At 47.2% G+C, this 24875-nt stretch overlaps 1 protein-coding gene across 2 annotated transcripts in view; it reads left to right on the forward strand.

Annotated features, from left to right (window-relative positions):
• Nucleotides 1–24875, forward strand: part of AMOTL1 (angiomotin like 1) — a 152885-nt gene that overhangs the window by 85011 nt on the left and 42999 nt on the right. Inside the window, exon 2 of one of the 2 annotated variants that reach the window (XM_079319095.1) lies at nt 15345–15407. In XM_079319095.1, coding sequence (XP_079175221.1) covers nt 15365–15407 — 43 coding nt within the window. In that variant the 5' untranslated portion in view covers nt 15345–15364. Of the gene's footprint in view, nt 1–15325; nt 15408–24875 lie in introns of those variants that run through there. The other variant, XM_079319096.1, reaches the window with a different exon arrangement.

Raw genomic sequence — 24875 nt, forward strand, 5'->3', positions numbered from 1 at the left:
ATATTGTATCAGGATATAAGAGGAATGTGGGTCTTTTCTCACCTTGTTTTTCCTCAGAGGAATGGTGGAAGCTGTAGGTGTGTAAAATGAGCACCCCTTGCTGTAGGTGAAGGTGTAGGTTCTGCTCACAGAACTCTTTGGAAAATGTCACATTTGATTTGTCATCTTGGAAGGTGGAGGTAATGGGTGTTGATTTTTGGCTGTAGCCAGGCCAAGCCCTTCAAGCAGCTGGAGCTGTCATCCCAGCCCTGGTGAGACCAGCTTGAGCAGTGATGCCTCCTTCTCCAGCTCCACATTTTAGCAAGAGGTCTATTGCATGAGTATAAATGCAGCTAGTGGGCCCTGTCCTGTGTTTTCACCCATCCCTTTCCCTCCATCCCATGCTGCTGGGCAGCCACAGCAGATGGTGGGCACAGTGCATGCTCTGTGGTGAGACAGGGACCACAAACCCATCTCTGATCTCTGACACTGGCACTGAACACCAGCAGCCTCTGCTGACATCAGGCTCTGCGATGAAGGGAAGAGATGGATGCCTCAAAGCAACAGCAAGGACTCTTAAGGAGGTTTATGATCTTCTAGGTGGTTGTCATTGCTAGAGTTATTGACCTAAATAAATTTTGACCCTTGCTGTCTCTAATGGTGGTTAGACCTTACATGTCAGTGAAGGCAGAAGGTTTTACATCTGCAATTAATTTGTTGTGTGATGAGAGCTCAGAACTTGTGTCTATACAATTACATGTCTATACAATTTTGAGCAGAGTGGGGCAGCAGGCAAAGATCTGAGGTTCCTTCTTTCCGAGAAACAAGTAAATATGGAAAAGCCATTTTCCCTTCTATGCTATGTTGATAAATTGCCCTTTCATTCTTTCTCTCTTATACTTTTATTGAACTTGCAGACAAACTCCTCCCTTGGCAGGTAGAAAGAAGAAATTGCCAGCAGTGCACATTGAAGTGATACCTTTCAGGAGTGTAGCTGTACAAATAATAGGTTTTTCATTTCAGTGGCTGGAGGGAAAAATTGAAAATACTTTTTGGTTTGGATCACCCCCTAAAGGAGAATGTTTCTTTTCTTCTTTGATTTCTTTTCACAAGTGTAGCATGAGACATTCTGGTTTGAGATTATTTACTGCTTTTCATGACCTAAAAAAATATGAAAAAAAAGAGAAAAAGTTAATTAGGTCACTTTCAAACTTGAAAGAACAAGAAAAAAATTCTTTTTCTAAAAAAAAAATGTCAAAATGGAGCCTTGCTGCTCTTCTCAGGACTCTTTTTCTTCTATTTCAGTTTAAACTAATTACTTAGTCCACCCAAATTTGCCTGAAGTCTCAGCACCTCTTAATTGCAATTCAGGTGAATTTGCTACATCAAAAAACTCCATTCCAGCTCTGCCTGCACTTGCAGTCACCTGTCCTGCTTCCTGCTCACCAAACATATACAGACAAGTGTTTAATTTACTCAGTTAAGGTGCTGAGCAAGAGAATGTGTGAAACTACCTCTTGCAGGTCAGGGAAGCACCAGCACAGTTCTGGTTCATGCTGGTGAGACCTGGCAGTGGGCTGAGGCAGGGTTGGGCTGTGCCATGCTGGGAGCCACTGGGAGCCAAAACCTCAGCCAAAACCTTCCTGCAGCCCCATCAGGTGAGAGGTACCAGTGCTAGGGAAGTGCAGTGGGATGGCTCAGCCATGCTTTGTTTCCCTGTGGAAACAGGGCCCCATCCATCTCCTTCTTGGCCTCATTTCCTAGGAGATGGTGCTGGTGTGATGGTGTCCCTCCATTCCTATCTGCCTGTTCCACCCAGGAGTGCTTTTAATTAGGGTGGTGACAGCATAAAATTACAAAAAATTCCTACAAATAAAGAAAATCAGAGGCAGAGTAGTGATGACCAGCTGCCAGTGTGGTGGGTCTCATGGGACTCACCTCACCATGAAATCAGCTCCATTGCTGCTGTTTGGGGTCTCAGTTTGCCTCTGTGAGTGCTAGGGAAAATCCTTGTCACCTTGTTGTCAGCATCTTCCAATGGAGGCAAAAACTTGTTGCATCACAACATTTCCTTAATAAATCAGAGGTTGCTGATACTGCAAGGATTCCATTCCCTTCCAAATCCATGTAATCCTGAAGGCCTAGGGATGCATTAAATGCCTGTATGTGCTACCCCACCAGGGATCATAGAACCATAGAATTACACAATTGCTTGGTTTTGAAGGCACCTTAAAGATCACCAGTTCCACCACCCCTGCTGTGGGCACTATGGTAGGTTGCTCAAAGCCCCAGCCAGTCTGATCTTGAGGATCTCCAGCTGGGCAACCTGTGCCAGTGCCTCACCACTCTCACAGTAAAGAATTTCCTCCTAATATCAAATCTAAGCCTTGTTATAAGCCACCTTTAGGTACTGGAAGGTGTTAGAAGGTCTCCCTGTAGCCTTCCCTTCTCCAGGCTGAGCATCCCCAGCTTTCTCAGCCTGTCTTTGTAGGAGAGGTGATCCAGTCCCTTCATCATCTTCATGTCCCTTATCTGGACTGCTCCATCAGATCCATGTCCTTCCTGTGCTGGGACCCCAGAGCTGATGCAGCACTGCAGGTGGGGTCTGACAGAGCAGAGGGGCAGAATCCCTCCCTGCCCTGCTGCCCACCCTGCTTTGATACAGCCCAGGGTGAGGCTGGATTTCTGGGCTGTGAGCACACACCACTGGATCATGTCCAGCTTTTCATCCATGAGAGCCCAGTTCTCCACAGGACTTCTCTCCATGAGTTATTCTTAGAGTCTTTTCTCATGTCTGGGATTGCCCAGATGCACAGGTCCAAGGAGTCAAGGTAAGGAAAATGTCTCCATGAGGATTCCCGGGTGCAACAAACCTATGGGTTGTGCTGAATGACCAATAGTCAGGAGAATAATTTAATGTCTACACCAGAAAGACACTTTTTAGGGTGGAGAGCTCTCGTGTTAACTGCTCAATAATCCCCATCCCTCCCTGGTGGCCCACAGCCACTGCCCCGTGGCTGGAGCAGCTGTGACAGCCAAGTAGCCAGTGGCAGCATTGCCTTGGAATGTATATCTGACTGCAACTTCCAGCCTGCAGCTCCCATCTGTGGAGGAGCTGGGATGTGGGAACAAGGGCCAGCAAGCCTGCCCAGTCCCCTCACCTTCCAGGACCTGATGGCTGGGCATGTAAAGCCAAGACACACATCCCCAGTGGAGGTCCTTGTGAAACATCACCCAACTCAGAAGCAAAACACCATCCCTGCAAGTATCATGATGGATTAGGAACTTCTAAGTGTTAGCCAGACTGATTATAGAAATTTAAGAGATCCAAGTGTTGGTGGACTTTTGATGAGGCAGGGAGGCCTCTTGATGTGATAAGTTGAGTAGAGTCAGCAACACCTTTCTCCAAGAGTTCCCTGTGAGCCATGCGGATTTTTCCTCAAAATATTAAAAAAATTATTTTACTTTTCCCCTGAAATATTGACAAGATTTTCCTCTGCTGAGGTGAGCTTCTCAGCAGCTGACTATGGTCTAGCAGCATGACAGATGCTCAGAGTATCTTTTGGTTATTCCCCAGAGAGAGCAGCAGGAGGCATTGCAAGCAGATCTTTGATGCTGAGGATCAGAGATGGACCCTGGTGAAAACTGGAAGCTGGATGAAACAAACTGGTTGTCTCATGGTGGGATCCACCCCTTTTCCAATGTGAAAGGAGGTAGGATATGATTGCTGGCTCTTAATCCACCCAGTGAAAGTGCTGAGAGCCTTCCCAATGTGCTGCTGCCATTCACTGTGCTTGCAGTGGTCCCAGGGGTTTTGCTGGGCTATGTCCAGAGCCAGGCAGTACTTGGCATGAAGGTGGGAAAGGTCAGATCCAAACTGTCACACTGACACACTAGCTTGGTCTGTGGCTTGTTTTCTTTCTCTGGAGTGAACTTAAAAAAAAAGAAGGGGGGGGGGAAAGAAATGAAAGAAAAGGGCCCCAACACCCATCTTTTGGCCAATTAAAGTGCCACTTGTGCTAGATATAACCACCCTCACTCTCCACAAGTAGGACTCTGCAGATGACCATGGTTGGAAGGAGTGACAGGAGAACTGATAAAATATTCTCTTCAATCATATTTGTGTGGGACAGTTTAGGTTGGCTGCAGGGATATATGCTGTCCTGGCAATGACAGGGGGGCTGCCCCAACTGGGGCTCCCTGCACAAGGATTGTTCACAGCTTCTGCCCACCTTAACCAGTCACACCACCTCAAGGCTAGAGTTTATTGCTCTCTAAAAATTCCCTGTATCATGAAAGCAGTTGGTGCAGATACAATGAGGAGTAGTCAGCAGTCCTATTTCTTCTATCAATTAATCCCTACCTAATTTCCAGTCAGCTGCTCTTGCTTTTAATCCCCATTTGAACATTTGGCAGGAGCAGCCACAAGTGCTCCTTGCTTAGCCTCAGGTCATCTTTTATACCAGAGGTCCCTGTCCCCTGGGCCAGCCCAAGCTGTCCCTCCCTGGGCAGAGTTCCTCCTTTGTCTGGGATGTGCTGTGCCCCAGACTGAAACCAAAATAAACCCCCAGCCTTCCAGATGGCAGCACCTTGGGAACGGAAACACTTTGCTTTGTAAAGAACTCGCTTATCTCCATCTGTTTCCCTTGGCTTCCCGCTGATAGCCCAGATGCTGGGGGAAGGGAAAGGGACAAACCAAGATGTGGCATTGCCTCCTTTCCTGTGAGAGCTGAATTACATAAGTAGCATTATGCTTTTGAACCCATAAGTAGATTTATGCTTTTGAGCCCTGGGTTCAATATCCCCAGCAAAGCACCGCTGGGAAATATCCCTATGGCAGAAGATCTGCTGCTTCTGCAGGTACCCAGCCCAGGGAGGCCCCAGGGGAACAGCACAGGGATGCTTGCTGCAGTCCACTCTTCTTCCCCATTAGAACAGCCTCTGCTTCTATTGTGTCTTAAAAATCTTTGCTGTGTGCATGGTCTGTGTTATTGTTTATAACTGTATTGGTTAAATGCCTGTAAATTTCAGGATTGCGTTGTGCTTGTGTCTGTAAAGTAGGGAATGGCAGAGTCACTGCCATCAGGAGCTCTAAACCATTTGAACAATTGAATGTGGATATACATTGGCTTTTGATTTTGTATGCAGTCCATTGTTATCCTACACTCGTGGCTCACAATTTTTCTGTTGGGCCTAAGTGCATTTTATGACAGGGGGCAAGATTTCTTAGAAAAGGCACAGGTATGGGATTGCTGTATGGCATTGTGCACCTGCCCTTCTCAAATGTCTTCCTGGAAACACTAGGAATATAGAGATTCACAGACTCTAGACCAAAAGTTTTTTAAGTCAAACTCATTCATTGAAAAAATGCCATGAGTTGTAAAGCAAAAAAAAAAAAAACCAAAACCAAAAAACCCCAACAAAACACCACAAAACCCCCCACCCTCTGCAATCTATCTTTTTTTTTAAATTTATTTTTAATTTGCATTGGGTTTTTTAATTTAGCAGCACTTTTGACATTGCAAGAAATGTTTGAAAATAGCAAAATCCCCACGAGCTTGAAGGCACAAATGGAATTCAACACTTGGCCACATATTCCTTTGTGGTGTGGATCTTTTTGGCAGTGAGGGGTCTGTGTGTGCTGTGCTCTGCAGCTGGGAGCAGACAAGATTGGGTGGGCTCATTTATGGGATGCAAAACAAACCCCTACACGTTTTTGGTGAGAGATGCCACCAGCTCAGTTTTCTGCTGTTATCAGATGACTCAAAGGTTTGGTCAGCCTCTGAATAATTCTTGCTCCTGCTGGTTAGACCTTCTCCAGCTGCTGCTGTTGGCGGAGACTGTAGCACACAGGAAAGCTTTGCTGCAGGCAGGGTGCTCCTGGCCATGCCCTGGGCACCAGGTAAATTGAAGAAAGGGAGTGAAGAGCTGTGGTATGGACAAAAAGGGGAGCACTGCTGGGGAGCCCAGGGAGGGCACAGACAGGGCAATGGAGTTTCTGCTCTCCAGGGTTCATCCTGACAAGTCTCTGTCTTGAGCTTTTTCAGTAAGAGCTGAATTAAAAGAAAACCCACAACAGGCACATGAAAGCTATCAGGGTGAACTGGAAGCAAGCTAAGCAGGGGCTTATCTGCAGTGTGATTAAAACAGTGTTGTTACCCCATCTGTCCTCATCTACCTCTCCAGCTGACTCCCCTAGCATTTGTTCTTCTTCCCTCAGACAACGAGCTCTCTGAAGGTGCCCCAGCCCTCTTTGCTCTGGATCAGCTGGGTAAGTCCATGCATGACATATTTTCCTCTCCCTATTTTTTTTAATGTTGAGTAATTAGGAGGTGGCTTAAACAACAGGGCAGCTGCTAAATGCTTTTAAATTTATCAGCACCAGTGCCTCCTTTCTGTGCTGTTTTCGAATGCCATCCATCAGAGGGATGGAATAGTTTGACACTAGATGTGTTTGATAGCTTTCTGTGTTAAACTCATGCAGGGTTTCTTTCCCCAGGGAGAAAAGCTGTTACCTTTCTGGTGCAGAGCACTATAGGATACTGTTATTTCTTGGCTGGGGGTTTGAGGCTTAGCCAGTGGCTGGTACTGGAGTTTCTGTGACTTTCTGGCACCTTACAAAATGATGAGGGATTTTTCTTCACCTGGGAGGCAGAAGTAGAGATGTGTAAAGCAAGAGAGAAGAGTAAGACACTCAGAGAGAAAGCAACATCAGATGAGCAAGGGAAGCTGAAGGCTTCCGAGGCTGAATCCATGGAGAAACCTCAAGGCAGGGATCTCCCCTTAATCCCAGGGCCAAGGTCAAAAGAGGTGTGATTCTCAGGATGAGTTAGAGGTGTTCTAGGTAAGGTGTGGTGAGGACTTGAGCTGCAGCATGGGAAGCTTCTGTAGGAGGGCTTCTGGCCTCCCAGCACTAGATGTCTGATAGAAAGGGGAAAATAACAGAATCACAAAATGTGTGAGGCTGGAAGGGACCACAGTGAGGTCATCTGGTCCAACCTCCCTGCTCAAGTGCCATCAATTGCACAGAGTTGCAACCAGATAGTTCCAAAATATCTCCAGCGAGGGAGATCCCCCAATCTCTCTGAGCAGTCTGTTCCAGTGCTTGATGACCCACACAGGAAATAAGTTTTTTCTCATATTCAGCTGGAACTTCCTGTGCATCAGTTTCTGCCTGTTGCAGCTTGTCCTGTTGCTTGGCTCCATTGAGAAGAGCTTGGCTCCATCCTCTTGGCACCCTCCTTCAGATTCTCACAGACACTGATAAGGTCACCTCTCAGTCATCTCCTCTAAATGAGGCTGAACAGGCCATCAGCCAATCCTTGTAAGAGAGATGCTCCAGTCCCTTACTCCTCTTTGTAGCCCTCAGCTGTATCTGCTCCAGGAGCTCCATGTCTCTCTCGTTCTCAGGAGCCCAGAACTGACCAGCTCCCAACCCCTCCTGAGAAGAGCATGCTGGAAAGTGTGAAATCAGATGTGCAGGGAGATATGCCAGTCTCAGGACTAGGAGCCTGCCTTGTTCTTTGGCACCATTGTGGGACTGGACTAGCACACTGCAGTGTGCATCCCCTTGACATGATTGAGCACTGGCCTTCCTCACAAGGAAAAAGCACCCTCCTCTTCATTTTCAGGGCAAGAAATATCTCCACACTTGGAGATACTCTAAAACCCTCTAGACATGGACCAGGGAAATGGGCAGTAGGTGGCCCTGCTTGAGCAGGGGATTGACCAGATGAGCTCCAGATGCCCTGCTAAACTCAACCTTTCTGTGATTCTGTGACTACTCTGCCACTCTTGAAACCCACTTTGATCCCAGTAAAGATGATCCACATGCCCCCACTGGGTACTTACCATGTATGGCAATGGTGGAAACTTGGAATAGGAAGGTAAAACTGCAGGAGCCAAGAGAGTGGTTTTTATCAATTATAACTATCTCCAAAGTATGTTTCTGCTGCTAGGAGAAATGTTCTTGAAAAAAATTTCTAGAAAAACAAAACTGCTTAAAAACTGGTTGGTGCTTCACTGGTTCTAGAATGGTTGGCACATCGAGTGGCTGTCCTCACTGCCAGTGAGGATTTACACATGACCACATTTTAAAGTAGTCTGTGTGAGCTCTCTCCACTTGGTGTCAGGACTGCTCTGACATGCATTCACCCTGAGGAGTGTCTTAACAGGGATTGGGAATAAAGCCAAGAGCCTTCCTTTGGCTGCCTCATTCATTACCTGATTGTGGTTAAAACATGTCAGATAACTTTAAAATGCATTTTTTGTTGTGACAGAACTTAGACCAGCTCCATTTATCTTCTCAGTTTTCCTTCTCTTATTTCTTGAACGGAGTCTTTCCTCAGTGGCAGGTACCCACTTCTCCTAACTTTGCCAAATCCTCTAGATCTTAGTGTTTAGCAACAAATAAAAAGCTCCCTGTCCCAAATAACAAGTTGTGGTCGATTTTAGAAGGGACTCCTTGGACACCACTTTCCTCTGCACAAGCGTTTAGACATCCCTCAGTCTGGAAAAGATTATTCAAACCAGTGCTTATATCACCTTACAATTCCACTCTGCTTTCCAAACATAGCACAAGATGTGATTACTCCATCCAAGGTAGACAAGACAGACAAAGGATATGAGATAGCAGAACAAGTAATGGAAATATGATTTCTCCTCTTGCCTTCCTCCCAGCTGGTGAGATTTCAGCTGGATCAGATCCCTGACCTAAGTCAGGCACAGCTGTCTGGTTTGCAGTGCCAGGTATGACCAGGCACAGGTTGGAGAGGTAGAGGACAAAGCCATCCCAGTGGCACCTTGGATTAATGGTGTGAAGTGATTGGGTAACCAAAGAATACCAGGCCAAAAATGCTCAGCCCTGGTTAAACCAGCCACCTGAACAGCAGGAGTTATTAGCAGAGGAGCAGGAGGTAAAGGAGTATTGTAATAACAACATGCTGGGACAAAACATCAATATTGTAATAAGGCATCATCAGAATAAAAATCACAGAAAGGCAGGTCTGAGCAGGACTCCAGGAGGACAGACACACCCCACCTCTGCTTGGAGGCAGGGATAGTGGCTCCCATTCAGACATCACCCTGTGTGCAGGGCCAACTCATCCTAGCAGCCTTCCCAGGCAACTCACCCCAGTGCTGTGCCACCTTGGAAGGGTTTCCTCAGTGTCTAATTAGATTTCCAGAATTTAAGCCCAAGGCAGGCATAGTCAGGGTAAAGGCCTTCTATGGGTCAGACTGAGAGTTTCTTGCCCACGCTGTAGGGGCTGAAGGGGCATCCAATTGAGGATCAGTGGAGTGTATCCCTGTTTTCCTGGTCATCATGTCTTCCTTGACCTCTAGCCCTGTGTCCAGCTTTCTGTCAGCTTGTCCCAGCTTGCTGTCAACTGCTTGGATTCTGTGTTATTTGTGGAAATGCTGATCGGGACCAGATTCATGAGACGCTTTTTGCATCACATCATACCATGAGTAACTAACCTCTAAGAAAAGTTTTGACCAGTCATGCATCCATCTTTTCATATTTTATTGTAACCCAGGTGTTCCTATCTTGCCTATAGTGACACCATATGACACAATACCAGAAGTCACACTTACACACCAATACAGCATCTGCACCTTCTTGTGCATCTGCCAGGTTTGTCACCTCATTGCAGCAGGTCAGATGAGTCTGACAGCTCTGTTCTTGCTGAATCTGTGCTGGATGTTACTCATACTCTCCTTTCCTACGTGCTTGCAAAAATTTTAATGATTTCAAAACTTCCCATGATGGAATTAACAATTAATGGGAATTTCCTTCCTAGCTCTTCTTTTTCTCCTTGTCTTAAAGATTTCTGCTCTGCTTTGCCATGCTTGACCTTTGAAAACCTCTCTGTGGTCTGCTGCTGTGTAAATCAGTGCATGGCTCACCTGTACTTTGTGCAGTAAAGAACATTTCTGATGTTCCCTGGAGAAGTACTCAGCAAGGGAGGAAAAGCGACTGAGGGAGAGAGCAGCTTCCATGAAAGCAGGTTCTGAGTAAACTACAGCTGAATTAGGTGGAAAAGAGATGCTGGAAGGAAGTCACAGTAGCAGTACAACAATGAAGAATGGCATAGAAGTAAATAAATGCAAGAGAGAAATTAACATAATGGATGTAGTCCAGCAAAGAGCCACAAGGGTGATGAAGAGACTGTGGGCAATGGGCACAAACAGAAACACAGGAGGTTCCCTCTGAATATCAGGAAACAGTTTTTTTCTCTGACTGTGACCAATCACTGGCACATATTTCTCAGGGCGGTTGTGGACATTCCACACTTGGAGTTATTCCAAAGCCATCTGGACATGGGAAACAGGCTCTAGATGGTCCTGCCTGAGCAGGATGGTTAGACAAGAGGAGCTGCAGAGCCCCTTCTGACCTCAATCAGTCTGAGAGCCTGTGAAAGAGGGAAAGGCTTAAAACAGCCCAAAGGAAGTATGTCTTCAGTCAGCACTCAATTTCATTGTGCAGCTTGCTCCCACAGTATGTTCAGGGTGCCAAAAGTATGAATGGGCTCAAAAAGTGATTAGAAAACAACATAGGAGAAAGGTCTATGAAGGGTTCTCAAACTTGATGATGCAGCTAAAACTTCTGGCTCAGGAAGATAAATGGGATCATGTACTAGAAGAAGCAGCACTTGTAATGTTCTGTGTATTTTCATTGCATTCATCTACTGGAGAGGACACTAGGAGCTCTTAAACTTTACAATAATCCAATGTGGTCCTTCTTGTCTTAGGTCAACAGTGACTAACCAGGAGAAAATAAAAAAAAAACCACCACCCTTTCCTTTTTTCATCTCCTCTCCCACAGCTTTAGCTGCTGGGTTTCAGCAGATATGAATCAGATGGTGACTGTTGTGTTCCTTTTGTTCTGTAAATGATTAAAACAGAACATTTCACACTTGCTTTGTGGCCCAGCAGAGAAATGCTACATTTTCGCCTTGGCAAATCCTGAGGTGGAAATTCTGGCTATGGAGAAAGAGAGATCAGAGAGGGAAAAACTATCCCAACAGAGGAACATATGCAGACTGCTTTGGTGTCTCTCCCGTGCTTGGCATATCTTCTCCCCATTTTCCATTTCCTCATCCCTCCTCTCTTTTCCACCTCCTTCCCACCCCACTGGCATTTATTCTGCTCGCTGCTTAAAGATGATTTAATTGAAGATCAGAAAAAAGGAAGCAGACTGAATAAAAAATGCAAGGTGGAAGCCCCCAGCACAGAAAGCCCTGGGTAAAGTAATGAAAATGTGATGAAATGGAAAAATAAAGAGGGAGTGGGGGGTATGAACTTCACCCTGCCAAAATCAAGATGAATATGTATTGGAGATGCAATATATCAGTGGAAACCCCTAGGACTTGCGCCTCACATTTCCTGACAGCCGACCAGAGGAGGAATTAGCTGGCTGTGCTATTTATAAGTGCACCCTGGGCATGGTCAGCTGCTGGAGGAGGTTCCCCACAGCAGCAGCTTGCAGGAAATACTGCTTTGGTGATACTGTCTGCCTGGGGAATAAACACGCCCAGAAACAAAATCCCATTGGATATAAAAGGGAAGGAAAGAAGCAGCCCTGGTCCCTGCCCTGTTTCTTCCCACTGCTTCATAACCATCCAGCTGTTTTTTTTTCTTTGTGGTCGTGACCTCATCCCATACTGGAGCGAATCCAGAGCGAGTGCTCTGCTTAGCTGTCTTCTGCCAGAAACCAAAGAGGTCAAGTTATTAGACAAAAATGAAAGCTCTTTGGCAGAACTGGAAAAACAGATGTGCAGAGATATTTCTGCTGCCTCCAAATACAATGCTGCCTAGGAAATGTGTATCAGAGGCAATCTGATAAATGTGCACAGTTGTTGTGGTAGAAATCTTAAGAGTGGCTAATTATTTAGCAAGATGAGTTTCTTTGGGGCTTCAGGTTTACTGGAGCTGAGTTTACTGGCTGCCAGGTGACAAGATTACTTAAAACCTTTCTGCAGATATGATTTAGAAAGTGGTGCTCCAATGCTGCAAGAGGATCTGCCTCTGCCCAGTAGCTACAAGTCTCTGTTAACGGGGCTGGAAGCCTCTGGCTGCCCCTGAGCCGAGCAGCAGGGACAGCGAGGAGCGGAATCGCGCGCTGGCATCTGGGGCTGCCGCAGCGTCAGGCACGGCGGGACAGTTATTTGTGTGCTTGCAGCATTTGGGATCTGTGGGATTACACGCATGGCTGGCTGCAAATGTAACTGAGCATCAACACCCGGGTGTGCTCGTGGTTTGGGATGGCTACATCCCTGCTGCAGGGCCTCAGGGGTCCAGCCCCAGCTCTGTCAGCAGCACTTGCTCGGAGCTCCCCAGCCAGCAGGTGTTTGGGATGGTGCAGGGATGCTGAGTGATGCAGGGGGCTGCTAAGGAGCAAGCCATGGTGGCACCTGGAAATGCTTCTCCCATCCCATGTAGCTCCCAAAAATGCTTGGGATATCCATGAGAGGGGTTTGTTTATCCCTAGCAGAAGAGACATGGGATGTGTGGATAATGTGGGTCTCCTGAATCCATGGCTACCAGGGAGAAGCAGGAGGGAGACAGTGAAAAGAGATATCACCATCATATCATATCTGCTGACCTGAAATTCAGTTGGCACTTAGTCCTGGTTGAGCAGGTTAGAACCAAAAGGAGTGGAAAATCAACTTCCTTCCTTTCCCAAATTCTTTAGAAGAATGACATAAAACAAACAAACATACAAAAAATGTTAAAATACTGGAGCTATTCCCAGATTGAGGGAACAATGCATTTTAATAAAATATATAAATACACAAATTACTAAGTACATATGAAATTTATTAAAATATTGGAGCTGCAAAGAGGAGAAGCTTGAGTGGTAGTTGCCTTGCCCTCCTGGGCAGACACAGGCCCCCAGAGGTTATCAGATGTATCAAACCACAAGGGGTTAGAGAACTCCCTCTCCCATCTGCCATCCACTTTCCAGTTTATCAAATCAAAATGGAATTGAACAGGAAAAAATAATTTGAAAATGATGTGGAAACACACACCAGAAAATTAATAATATGAGAGAAAATTGAAACAATACTTTAACTTCAGCAGAAAAAAAGGTCTTTTCCTTGGGAAAGTAACAGCATGGTTCACTAGGTCCTTGCAATTCTGCTGAAAGACAAGATGGCAGATAATCTTTTTTCTTGATATATTTGTTCTTCTAGCACCAAAATCAGCACTGATCACCCTGCAGCAGTAGGTAAAAGGGGAGTACAAACCCTGGGGCCAGAATGAGAAACAAAATAAACCTTGAACAGCTTGGATCTGCTTGGACAAGGGTAGCCAGATTGCCTCCAGGCCCCCACAACACAGACTGGGAAGCAGAATAACCAAAATAATGTGTCCCATTTTGCCCAACCAAATGATAAAGTTGGAACACAACAAAAAGTAGTGCTTGAATTGCCACTTTGAACTGGACTCAGTGGACTCAGTGACAGCAGTGTCCTCATCCCACTTCACCTGCCACAGTGAACAGGCACTTAACAAGGAAGAGCAAAATTTCACCTTAATTTTACAGCTGAGCTGGTTCATGGTTCACCTGTGCTTATAAGCAAAGCTAACCTCTCTGGGGGAGGTAGGAAAATCTGAAAAATCCAAGGCAAATTCCTCTCATGGACTGAGGTGTCTAACTCTATTGTCAAGGTTCCCTATGACTTTGCAGAGGATTTAGTTAGGTATTCAAAAACCTGAATTTGGGCTTAATCTTCTCCCACATACTCAAGGCATCTGCAGATGACAAAGGAACTGAACAACTATCTCTAATCCAAACCTGGTACCCTAAGCACTGGCCTGTTCTTCTCCTGAAGAAGTCAGGGATGTGATAGTTCCTCTTGCCACCCATCTCAAAAAGCAGCATAAATGCAATTCACTGCTCCCCTGTTTGAGCATTAACCCAGTCTGTATTAGGCTTCTTCAGGGGGACAATTTCAAGTAAAAGATGCTTCAGTTTCAAAGCTCCAGAGAGACATTGCAGGGACAGCACCTGGCTGACACCTCGCCTTGCACACAGGCATGAGGGAAAGGCACCTCTGAGGATGCCCAGCTCACATGGCCAACATTGTTCTGGGGTAATTTCTGTCATGGGAGATGCACAGATGCAAGAACTGAGGAACCCAATTTCACCAAATATTTTCTGCTTCTTTGTTCCCATATCCTATAGCTTCCCTGTGTCTTTCATCTGAGCAAAACCCAAACTTTGAGCAAAGCTGGGTTTTATGATGCCTCAGACTGCTGTGAACCACAGCACACTCCCAGTGCCTGGAGCTGCTGGGAATCCTCTCTGCATCCACCCTCTCCTGTGGCCATGGCACTGGACCAGCTCCTGTCTTGCTGTGCCCCTTTATGGGACTGTGGTGACAGTGAGTAGTTTCTTCTTCGGCCTGTTGCTGCATTTCTTCCTATCTGCCTCTATCCATTTGGCACAGTATTGAGGAGGGAGAAGCCACAATCAGTCCCTGGGAGAAAGTACAAATACAATGGACAATCCTGGCATCACTGGGCAGCGTGCTGGATTGAAAGAGGTTGAAGCACCAAGATGGGGAAACCCAAGCAGTGTCCTGGTAGTGCCACTCATCCTATTCTATGGGGCAGTGCTGGGAATAAGCTGTGTTGGGACTGCCCAACTCGGTCTGTGTGCACATGGCTACAGGGACGGGAACAAGTGCTGTGCAAACACACACACACAGAGGAGCTGTTCTGCCATGTCCTCTCTGTCAAACCCTTGGCAGCAGGGCTGGGGAGATGGAGCAGTGGGTCACTAATGAGCACTCATCCCTGGCGCACCAAACCACAAAGACGTGTGATGGAGCAGGGGGGCAGCAGGGCAAGGGAATGGGGAGCTGAGTTTAGGAACGAAATCATATCCCCAGTCAAACCCCGAACAGCCATGGGCTCTTCCATGCACAGGGAGAAGCTGGAGCTCTGGGAGACGAGGAGGATGCCCAGGGTTAATTCACGGGCTTGGGACTCGGCTCCTCGGACCGGGGAGCCTGTGCCGGTACCTAGGTCGGGATTTAGACCCCGAGCATCCCCAGACACGAGACGGGGCAGCCGTGCTGTCACACAGGAGCACCCCGGGCGTACCCAGGTGTCTTCAATGTCACTTGGTGGGGCTGGTGCGATCCTCCCCTGAACGTGCACCCCACACCCCCGACACGAGGGGAGAGGAGCGGGCAGGACCGCCCCGCGCCGGGAGGTGCCTGGGCCGCCCCGGATCCGCCCCTTCGGCTGTCCCCGCCCCGGCTGTCCCCGCCCCGGCTGTCCCCACCCCCGGCTGTCCCCACCCCCGGCTGTCCCCGCCCCGGCCCGGCCCGCGGCGGCCGGCGGAGCGCGCCCGGCGGCGGCAGCGGCGCGGATGGCAGCGGTGCTGCCGGGGACGGCGGGGCGCGGAGCCGGAGGTACTGGCGGGGAAGGGGGGCGGTGTCCGTGTGTCCCCGCGGGTGCGCGTCCGTGTCCGTGCGGACATGTTTGCCCACACGTGTGTCTGTGCGCGGGGGGTGGGGGTGCGGGCGCCCACGTGTGTGCCGGGCTGCGCGGGGTGCCGCTGCGGGATGGCGCTTCTCATGCCCGCCCGTGAGCGCTGCCGTGCCCGCCGCCCTCCCGGGAGGATGTGGGAAGGCCTGGGCAGCCTTCCGCCGGCTCCCGGACCCTGCGCGGGGCCGAGTCCGCGCTAAGCCGCTCCGCGCTAAGCCGGTCCGTGCTAAGCCGGTCCGCCGCTCGCTTAGACCCGAGCCGCCAGCCCCGCCGCCAGCCCGGCTGCTCCCGCTCCTCCGCTGCCGGGAATCTTCCCCGCTCCGGGAAGGCGGAGCAGCGCGGGGCGAGCCCCGAAGCAGCCCGATCGGAGCGGGGTGCCCGCAGTGCATTGGGAAGGAGCAACGCGCCCGGGGTCCGCCGCCCCGGCGCTCCCGGGAAGAGCGGAGCGCCGGCCGGGAGGGAGCGCGGGGAACGCTTCCAGCGGCGCTGCCGGGTCCGCAGCGGCGATCCCGCGGGTCCCGGCGCCGGGCTGTCACTCGGAGCGGCCCCGGAGCGCCCAGCGGGGACACCGGCCCCGTCCCGTCCCGTCCCGCGGGTGCGTGGGGACACGCAGGAGGGGCCCCCACACCGGGGAGCGCTTTCTCGCCTTGTTATTCCAGGGGGATGGTGAGATGGAACTTTTTTTTTTTTTTTTTTCCCATATTTAACCACCCTACCCATGCAGGGAACAAAGATAAACTCCGATTATTAACAAAAAAAAAAAAAAAAAAAGTCAGCATTATAAGGAAAAAAAGCCAAAAACCCACTACGTGAATTTAACCCGAGTTCTCCTGCCAGGTTTGGTGATTCATAGCTTTAAGTACAGGAAGGTCGCTGCCTGGGCTTTTTCCTCTTTCGATGGAAAGAGGTTTTTTTTTCTCTTTCCTGGTGCTGTGCGAGCATCCCGGGAGCTGTGGTCAGCTGTGGCCAGAGAAGAGGATCTGGTGGCTGAGGGTCTGCAAGGCTCTTCTTGGGCATCCAATGAGTTCAGGTTATGTCTTTTAATATATGGAAATAAAGCTAAAAGCTTCCTGAGAGAAGTGTGGCACTGAACATGAGTCCTATGAATTTTCCTGAGTGCAGCTAGCTGGCAGCGCCATTCCTGCTAACAGGTGTGCATTGTATATAGTTATATATAGATACTAAATATATATATATATATATATATATATATATATATATATAAATATATATGTGTTTATGTATTTTTAGATATTTACATATATATAGACATACATGGCTGCATATATTATATATAAATAAAATGTAGACCATGTGTATATATTTACTTTTATACATATATATGTGTATATATGTGTAGTAATTTCTAATGGCCAGAAAAGCTTTTCCAAGGGTCCTATAAATACCTTATGAAGAAATGTCTGTGGTGAGGGCAGGGAATATTGGCTAGGCAAGAGCCCACAGTAAAACCCTCTCTGGGGCTGTGCTGGGTGCATGGTATGGCCCTGCATGGAGGGTCTGTGTCCTGCCCAGCCTTCCTCGTCCCCAGCCACGACTGGAGCAGTGGTGTGAGGGGATGAATTCAGGGAGGCTGGTTTTAAGTTGATGAATAGGGGAGGTATGTGCCCCACAGTGCTGCTGGGGCTGGGCCTCCTGGTTTCCCCAGGCTGTGGGGGACCCTCCCAATAACCTGCATGTCCATTCTCATCTCTCCCGATGTCCATTGCACCCCTTTTCCCTCTGCCAGTATTTGGCAGGGGAAACTTTGCTTTTCCTCTTTTTTTGGAAAGCACTCAGCTGCTGGAGGAGGGAGGACAGCTTCAATCCAAAGGGGCACGTGTGGCCTCTCCTAAGTCCAAGTATCTGCAGGATTGGTGACAGGCATGAGGGCAGGTTCCAAGTCCTGCCCTCCCACCGGTGATCTGGACCAAACCCCCTGTGCATTGGTCCCTGTATGGAGGGGTGGATGCACGGATACAGCTCTGGTGCTCCTTGCAAGAGCTCCTCTGTGAGGAAACACCAGCACAGAGCAAAGGCTTTGCATTTCCCCAGCAGAGACACCCCTGTGGGGGTTGAAAGGGATCCCAGCAGCAGCCTGGGGAGGGTCAGGCACAGCCAGACTGTGCACACAAGTGTTTCAGGATCATGCAGGGAGGTTACTGCTGACCATTGCAGCTTTCCTCCAGGAAACGAAAGCCTGACTCCACAGTGCCTTTTTTTCTCACTGATAGCCATGTAACTCACTTTAAAGGCCAGATCTGGTATAAATGTTATTTGGTGCTAAGGCAGGAGTGTGTGCCCTGTGCAGCCTTCTTCTCCTGGAAACCATTAGGAGAACGGCTGCATGCTTGGATTTTCACACACAGACTGTCTGCTAATGTAATAGTCCCAGTGGAAAGTTTAGTGCTCGGGATATTTTGCGGATTTGAGCAAAATCCCAGGAGGATTTTTGGTTTCATACAGCAATTGCTTCTTGGCAGCTTTGGGATAGATGTAATCTGGTCCCCATTTGTGTCCTGAATTTTTTAATGGAACAGCCTGCCTTCCATTCAGGGCAGAAGTAGAAATAGATGGAAGTAGAAAATAGTAGCAAGAACAACATCACCTCTGAAAAAATAAATTCTTAGGGCAACTTTCTGTTCAAGTGTTGCATTTAGGAAATGTGTATGTCCATTTTTGGTCCTTTTAATGACTTTGAGTAGGTGAGATGCTACTGTGGGTGTCAGTTTCAAGTAAATCTGTAGAAGCTGGTGAACCTGCTCCAGGTTTGGGTTGGTGCATGTGAGAGCAGAGTTTGGTCATACTTTGAGGTGTATCTGCCACATTTGCTGGCTTTCTGTGGCCTTATCCAGGTCAGATGTGTCTCACCACAGTGTGTGGCTATGGTTTGGCTGATGCATGTCTGTCCTACATCTTGAAGTTGAACATTTTTTTTGTGCAGTCCAGGCACAGACAGTCAATACGTACCAAGGCAGCACCAGCAGAGGAGAAGGGACATGCCAGGTCTCAAGGACACCATAGCACAGGGTTAAATCATTGAGCAGCACTTGGGATTATCTGCTCTGACCATGCTGGCTATCACAAATATGAATGTGCTTTAGACAACAGTAACTCCAGTAATCAAACCTCAGTCCGGAAAATAATAGCATTGTTAATTTAATTTAATGAATGATTTAACGATTTAAAATGTTTTTAGTGAAATTCCTCCCTGTGATGGCTGCCTGGGATGGACAGAGGGTCCCTGCTAGTGACATATCCCATCCCCTGGGATGTGTCCCTCTGCTTGTGACCAGCACCAATTTGAGGCTGGTTTTGATATGATGGCTCCACACTGGTGGCTGTTTCTGTGATTTTCCCTGTTCTAAATCTGAGCTGAACCATCTGGGAGCAAGAACTACAGGCAATTATCTTGTTAGCACTTCTGCGTATAACACTTTTATTAAATTTCTGCATTTTGAGCGTGGCTGAATATAAATTGCATGTAATGATTTAAAAATGGAAGAATCATAATTGTAATATATATTCTGGTGGGAAGAAGGTTTAATTTCTTTTTGCTTTAAGTTATGCACTTAAGAATTGTGCAAAGACTCTGCTTACTGTCGGGTTTTCACAAGCAGTTCTTCACACAGATCAAGTGAAGAGCTGTGGATCCTTAGGATGGTTTATTGCTTGTGTTCCAAAAAAATAGAAAAAACTCTAGAAATCTGTACGATAGAGTTCAATGCCCGCCTTTTCAGTAAGAGAGTACTGTACAGCCTTTGTACTATTTTTGTTCTGTCCTTATCCCAGGCTCCTTTGTACGCTGCAAGTTTGTGGGAATGACTCAGGGAGAAAGCTATTTAACCTAAAGGACACCACTGGCAAAAAAAAAAAAGATGGTTAAAGAGCAACGTCCGTGGCTGTGATTGGGAACCAAGAGGAATATTTGTGTGTGTCTGAGAAAGAGAGATCCCAAAACCTCCTCCGAATGGGGTGAAAAAAATTCCTCTTCTTCAAGATGCTGTTTATTCAGTTCAAGAAGGGAATTTTATAACATAGTTGCTTGAAGTAACAAGGAACTAAGACTGAATGATCCACAGACCTAGGTCCTATTTCACTTCTGGTTAATTAATGGAAGGGCTTAAATATCCAAGGGACACGGATCATGCCAGTGCTTTTCTGTAACGTGATCATTTTTAAAGGCAGTCAGTACAGCAAAATTTATCATGGTTTAAACTCCTGCTCAACAAGTGTCTTGTCTGTATATTGTAGCTGATTGATGATTTTGCTTTTTTCTCCCAGTGGAAGACGATTTCCTTCCCTAAGAATTTATGTGATGAATTTTTATCTTGGAGGTTTTTTTATTGCTTGGAAATCAGAATTTATAGTGTAGTGAAAATGTCTGCAGACAGTTGCTGGTCTGACAAGCGGTGTGGCTGTAGCAGAAGTGTTGTCTTGCTCACGAGCTCCATGTCAGCCTTTGTATTTCACTCTTTTACCAGGAGTTTCTTCCCCTACTTTCAGCTCTGAATAATACTTATCCTTTCATCTCAGAGCAGCAGTGCTGACATGAGCCGTCATTGTGCCACTGGCACTTTGATCAAAGCAGGAGTTTCAATTATTGATTCAATTCTTTGAATAAATTTAGGCTGGTTAATGGTATTTGTAGACTCAGTGTTGTAGCTGCGGAGGCAAGTGTGTAGCTTATAGTATAGAGAGACCATAAAAATGCACATATTTTTGCAAAGCCTAGCACAGCTGCCTAAGGAATATGCATCTCTTACTCTGTCAGGTTAATGCCCAGGTAACTGTTTGACACCTGGAGGTGTGATGAGAATACCCTGCCTGTATCCTGCCCCTCCTCTGGGGCGAGCCTGGGTTGAGGGAAGAACCAGCATGTTATTCTAGCATTACAAACCCTGCTACCATCTGAGATGAAAGAGTGGTGATGGGCACGGTTTGCCCCTACACGCCAGCACACCTGATTTCCGCTGGGAAGGCAAAGAAGTGCAGGCACCCAGGGGATCTCCCAGGGAGGCGGGCTTGGCTCCACTCTTTCCTGTATCCATCTGATCTTGTGCCAGGTTTGGGAGCTGCTTTCAAAGAGCATTTGCTTTGCTTCTCTCATGGGCGTTTTTTCTCCCCTGCTTTGGTTTTTGCTGAAGGGAAGCATATATGAAAATAAGCATTTGAGGCTGAAGTTTGATGGAGAATGTTCATCCTTGTAGGCAGTTAAATTTGGACATGTTAGCACAATTCTTTGGGAGAGATGGGGTTTGGCCGCCTCCGTTGCCTATTGCCATTAGTCTTGCTCGTGCTTTCTTGGACAACACACTTTCTGGAAAGTGAAATGACAGTACCAAGAATGGGTGACTCCAGGAACTCTTCTTGAGCAAGGGAATAACACAGCAAGGATCCTGGAGCTGGTTCTGGGATGAGGATTTGTTTCCCCAGAGCGGTGAGTTGCCGAGGCGTAGCTCATTCTGATAATCCTGCCAGGCACAGGGGTGCAGCTTCTCTCGCTTTCATGTGGGAAATGAGAGGTGCTGCTCACTCACATCTGGTGTGCATTATGTGGGTTGGATTTTTGTCCTGCAAGATATTGCTCTGCTCCTGTGAAAATAATACTAGTGGTGCTTGTTGAGTCCTTGCAGGGCTCAGGAGCCCTGGCAGTGGATGCAAGGTTGACAGGCAGAATTATGGGGTATGAGGATGAGTCAGGCACCCCAGTAGTGACCTAGAAAACTTGTGCATTGACTGGGGAGCTGCTGATGTGAAACAATCACCAGTGGCTGCCTGACCCTGCACTTCATTGGAGCTGTGGCTGCAAAGGAATCCTAGCGCTGCTGGAGGTACCAAAAGCGAAACTTGGGACATGTGAGGTGTCCAATTTTGATACCTAAACCAAAAAGCAAGACACATGAATTATTTTTTTTTCTGTGCCAAAGGAAACTCAGATCTTCCTTCCAGCTTTGGGAGAGTGGCATGGCTGTGTGGCTGGGGTATGGCAATCCCTGCTCTCAAGACTAGTCTAATGCTTAGGAGAGAAAGCAGGGTTCATGGACCAGAATGGATATGGAGGGGTGTCCAGCCTCGACAGAGGGCCCCTGTGACCCACTGCAGGGATTGATTGGTCCACCCTGGGCAATTCATGACACAGCTTTGATGCAGCCCTGGGACCTTGGAGTGATTTACTGTCCTTTAGTTATTTTCCTTAAATACGTCTCTTCCTTTTTTGACCTGAGATTTTTATGCAGCAACAGGGCAGAAAAGATATTTTGAATGTGGAGTAAGGTATTTATACTCCTTTTTGGCACAGCTGTGATACAGAAGGACAGATGTGGGTTTGGAAACGATGTAATTTTTGTTCTGTCATTTTTAGACTTTCCTTGCATACTGTGGCAGGGTTTATAGGAAAGTGCAAAGCTGCCTTACTTACTTTTTAATTTCAGATTATATTTGAAACACTTCAGTCTCTTTTGAACCACTCGGTCAGTAGGGTACAGATGCAAAGAGGAATTTTGGAGGTCAGCTCTGTGGTTTTGTTTGGCTGGGTGGCTTTTAGGTGGTAGAGGAGGAATCATACATGCCAGCAGCATGGGCTGTGCTGTGGGCAGCCACATTATGTTACCTGGGTGGGCAGTGGGGTGTGATGCAGAAACTCATTACCTGTGTTCTGCCTTGAGATGTTGCCTCTAAATAGCAGCAAGCTGTGTTTTCACAACTGGCATCTTTTTGTGTTTTGCTCACAATGAGAGTAGTCATACAGTTTGGCTGTAAGGAAGCCATCTTCTCTGACTGTTGTTGTGAATTTGTTTCTTGGGGATGCTGTTACTGCTTTAAAAACATGGCTTTCCTCTCATGTCACAGCAATGAGCTTCCTATGTGGTTTATTTAAGATCCTTTTCAAAACCAGACTGAAGCCACATCAGAAGAAGGAAATATTTAAGTATTGCTCCACTGTCTCTGGGTCCTGGCTGGCTGTCTGGTGTTAATCTTAGCATCTTATTCATTTAAATAATTCTGAATCTTCAAATGAATTGCACTTCTGTGCAGTAACCTCCAGGATAATATGGCTGCTTCTGTACCGTGGAATGCATGCTTATCTAAAAGAAAAGGAAAACAAATGAATTTGTGTCAGGCAGTCACTTAGATGTAGGAGGGTCAATAGAGATACAGAAATGAAGGCCTGGAGCAGCTACCCAATTTAGCAGGGACTGAACTGGGCCAGAAATACAGTCATGTCTTACAGAGCTGGCCATAAGAGACACTAGATACATGGCAATTGAAGGTATGATGTCTATGGACTGGGCTGCATCCTGGGGCTGGGCTGGCTTTGGGAGGGGGAGAGGAGAGGGCTCAGCACAGCTGGTAGCTGCCTGCAGGCACCTACAGACCTGATGAGGTTGGTTCTTCTTGGCAGTGGCTGTCACAAAATGTGGGGCAGCAGCTGCAGCAGCTGTGGTTTGTGTCTTGTTTGGGTAAAAAGCCATTCCCCAGGGACACGCCCCTGGAGGGTTCATGATCTTCATCCTAGGTTGCCCTCAACTGGCTTCTTACTCCTGCCCGCTGCTCTGGCACCAGGAATCAGTTATGGGGATGAAAATTGCTCTTCTGGTGAGCATTGTAGACGAATGAGGAGGTCTGGGAAAGGAGCAAGTGCCTGACCATTGGATGGATGAGTGCCTTGCACCATGTCAGAGCTGGATGTAATAGAGCTTTCCCTTCAGAGAGGGATTTGGAAGGCTCCAGTGGAAGCAAGGGGAGAAAGAAATCAGCCTTGCTCCAAATGGCTTGTGAGATTCCACTAAGCTTTCAAGTGGTGCCTTATTGCCCATGATCTGGATTGTGGCTGTGTGCCAAGCACTGATCTCTTGGCAAGTGTTTTCTGTGTTACACAGAAACTGGTTTTCTGTGTCAGTTACAGCTGACATTTTATTAAAACCCACTGTAAATGAACATAAAATATTGTTGCATCATTTTTTACATCATAAAACATCATTACATCATTTTATGATGATAAAACATCAACATGGGTGCAGCACAGTCCAGTAGTTGCTGCCTGGACTGGGGCTGCTTGATTTTGACTCTGATATAACAGAGATCAGAAACTGAGCAGCTTGGCAGAGCTGGCATTTACCAGTCCTGATTTTAGTAGAATATTGCTATGCCACAACAACCAAGGACAAGTGGTTAGGTGAGAATTCCTGCTCCTGTTAAAGAAAAAACATGTATTTTTTTCTCCATCTTTTAAAATTTGAAACCATGACCCAAGGGTGCCTACAGACTTCAAATGCAGAAGGCGAGGATACAGTTTTACTAACAGTTTATTTCTTTTGAATTCTCTTTGGTGAGGGGTGGGGCCAAGCCAGTATCTGCTGGCTGCCCAGGTTGCCTGTAATGCTTGAAGCTGCTTGTCTTATTGTTTGGGTATGCATGTTTTCTTTGCTTCACTCCAATCTACTTTTTATTCCTAAAACAAGCTTGGGTTTGAGATGCTCTGGTTACATACAGGATTCCAAATTCCAAGGCGAGACTGTGTATGTGGAAGAGCAACAAAGGGTGTCTTTAATCCTATTCTCTACCAGAATTGGCCAATAATTTTGGGAATTAGTGTACTTGAGATTTCTCTTGGGTCTGTGTCAGCATCAGCACAATTTACAGATCAGTCTGCTATGCTTGTTTTCACAAACATATATGGCTTAAATCTGCTCAAGCAAGCAATCTTTCCCTCTTGCTCTCTAAATATAGATAACTACCATACACATTCATGCATAATATGAATGGTAAAGTGATGAATTCATTAACATTTTGCAGAAATGCCTATTTCCTCTCGTCTTGGCACAGAAGAAAATAGTATCTTCATGCCTGTAGAAACAACAGGCTGGATCCTACCCCCTTGTTGTCCTCCTGCTGCCTTGCTCTATGCAGTTGCATGGGGTTAGTGATGACAGGTGTAATATATGCAGGGAGCATGCAGTTAGCTGAGCACCAACCAAGCAGTCAGGATTAATAAATCCAGGCCATTCGTGGATGCCTGTTTTTCCTGCAGAGTGGGGTGCTGTGGGACCCTGTGCTTGTGGGCTTCCTGCCCCACAGGGATGGCTGGATGCATCACTGGTGCCACTGTGAGCACTCTGCCTCCTGCTCGAGCAAGTCTTTGGCAGTGGCTGGTGCTAGAGGTTGGTGACCATTCCCTTAGCCTAAAACCTGTGACAGCCAGTGAGGTGAGTGGAGAGTCACCCTGCTGTGTGCCTGTTGTGCCAGGGAACTTGCAGCCAGGAGATGCTAATTTCCAAGGTTTGAACCTCAAAGAGTCTCTCTTTACAAAAATGAGTGAGTTCACAGAAAAAATGAGAAAGTAAAAAATCATAGAATCATAGAACAGACCAGGTTGGAGGGGATCTCACAGT

The sequence above is a fragment of the Erithacus rubecula genome (genome assembly GCF_903797595.1).
Source record: "Erithacus rubecula genome assembly, chromosome: 1".
Lineage (NCBI taxonomy): Eukaryota > Metazoa > Chordata > Aves > Passeriformes > Muscicapidae > Erithacus > Erithacus rubecula.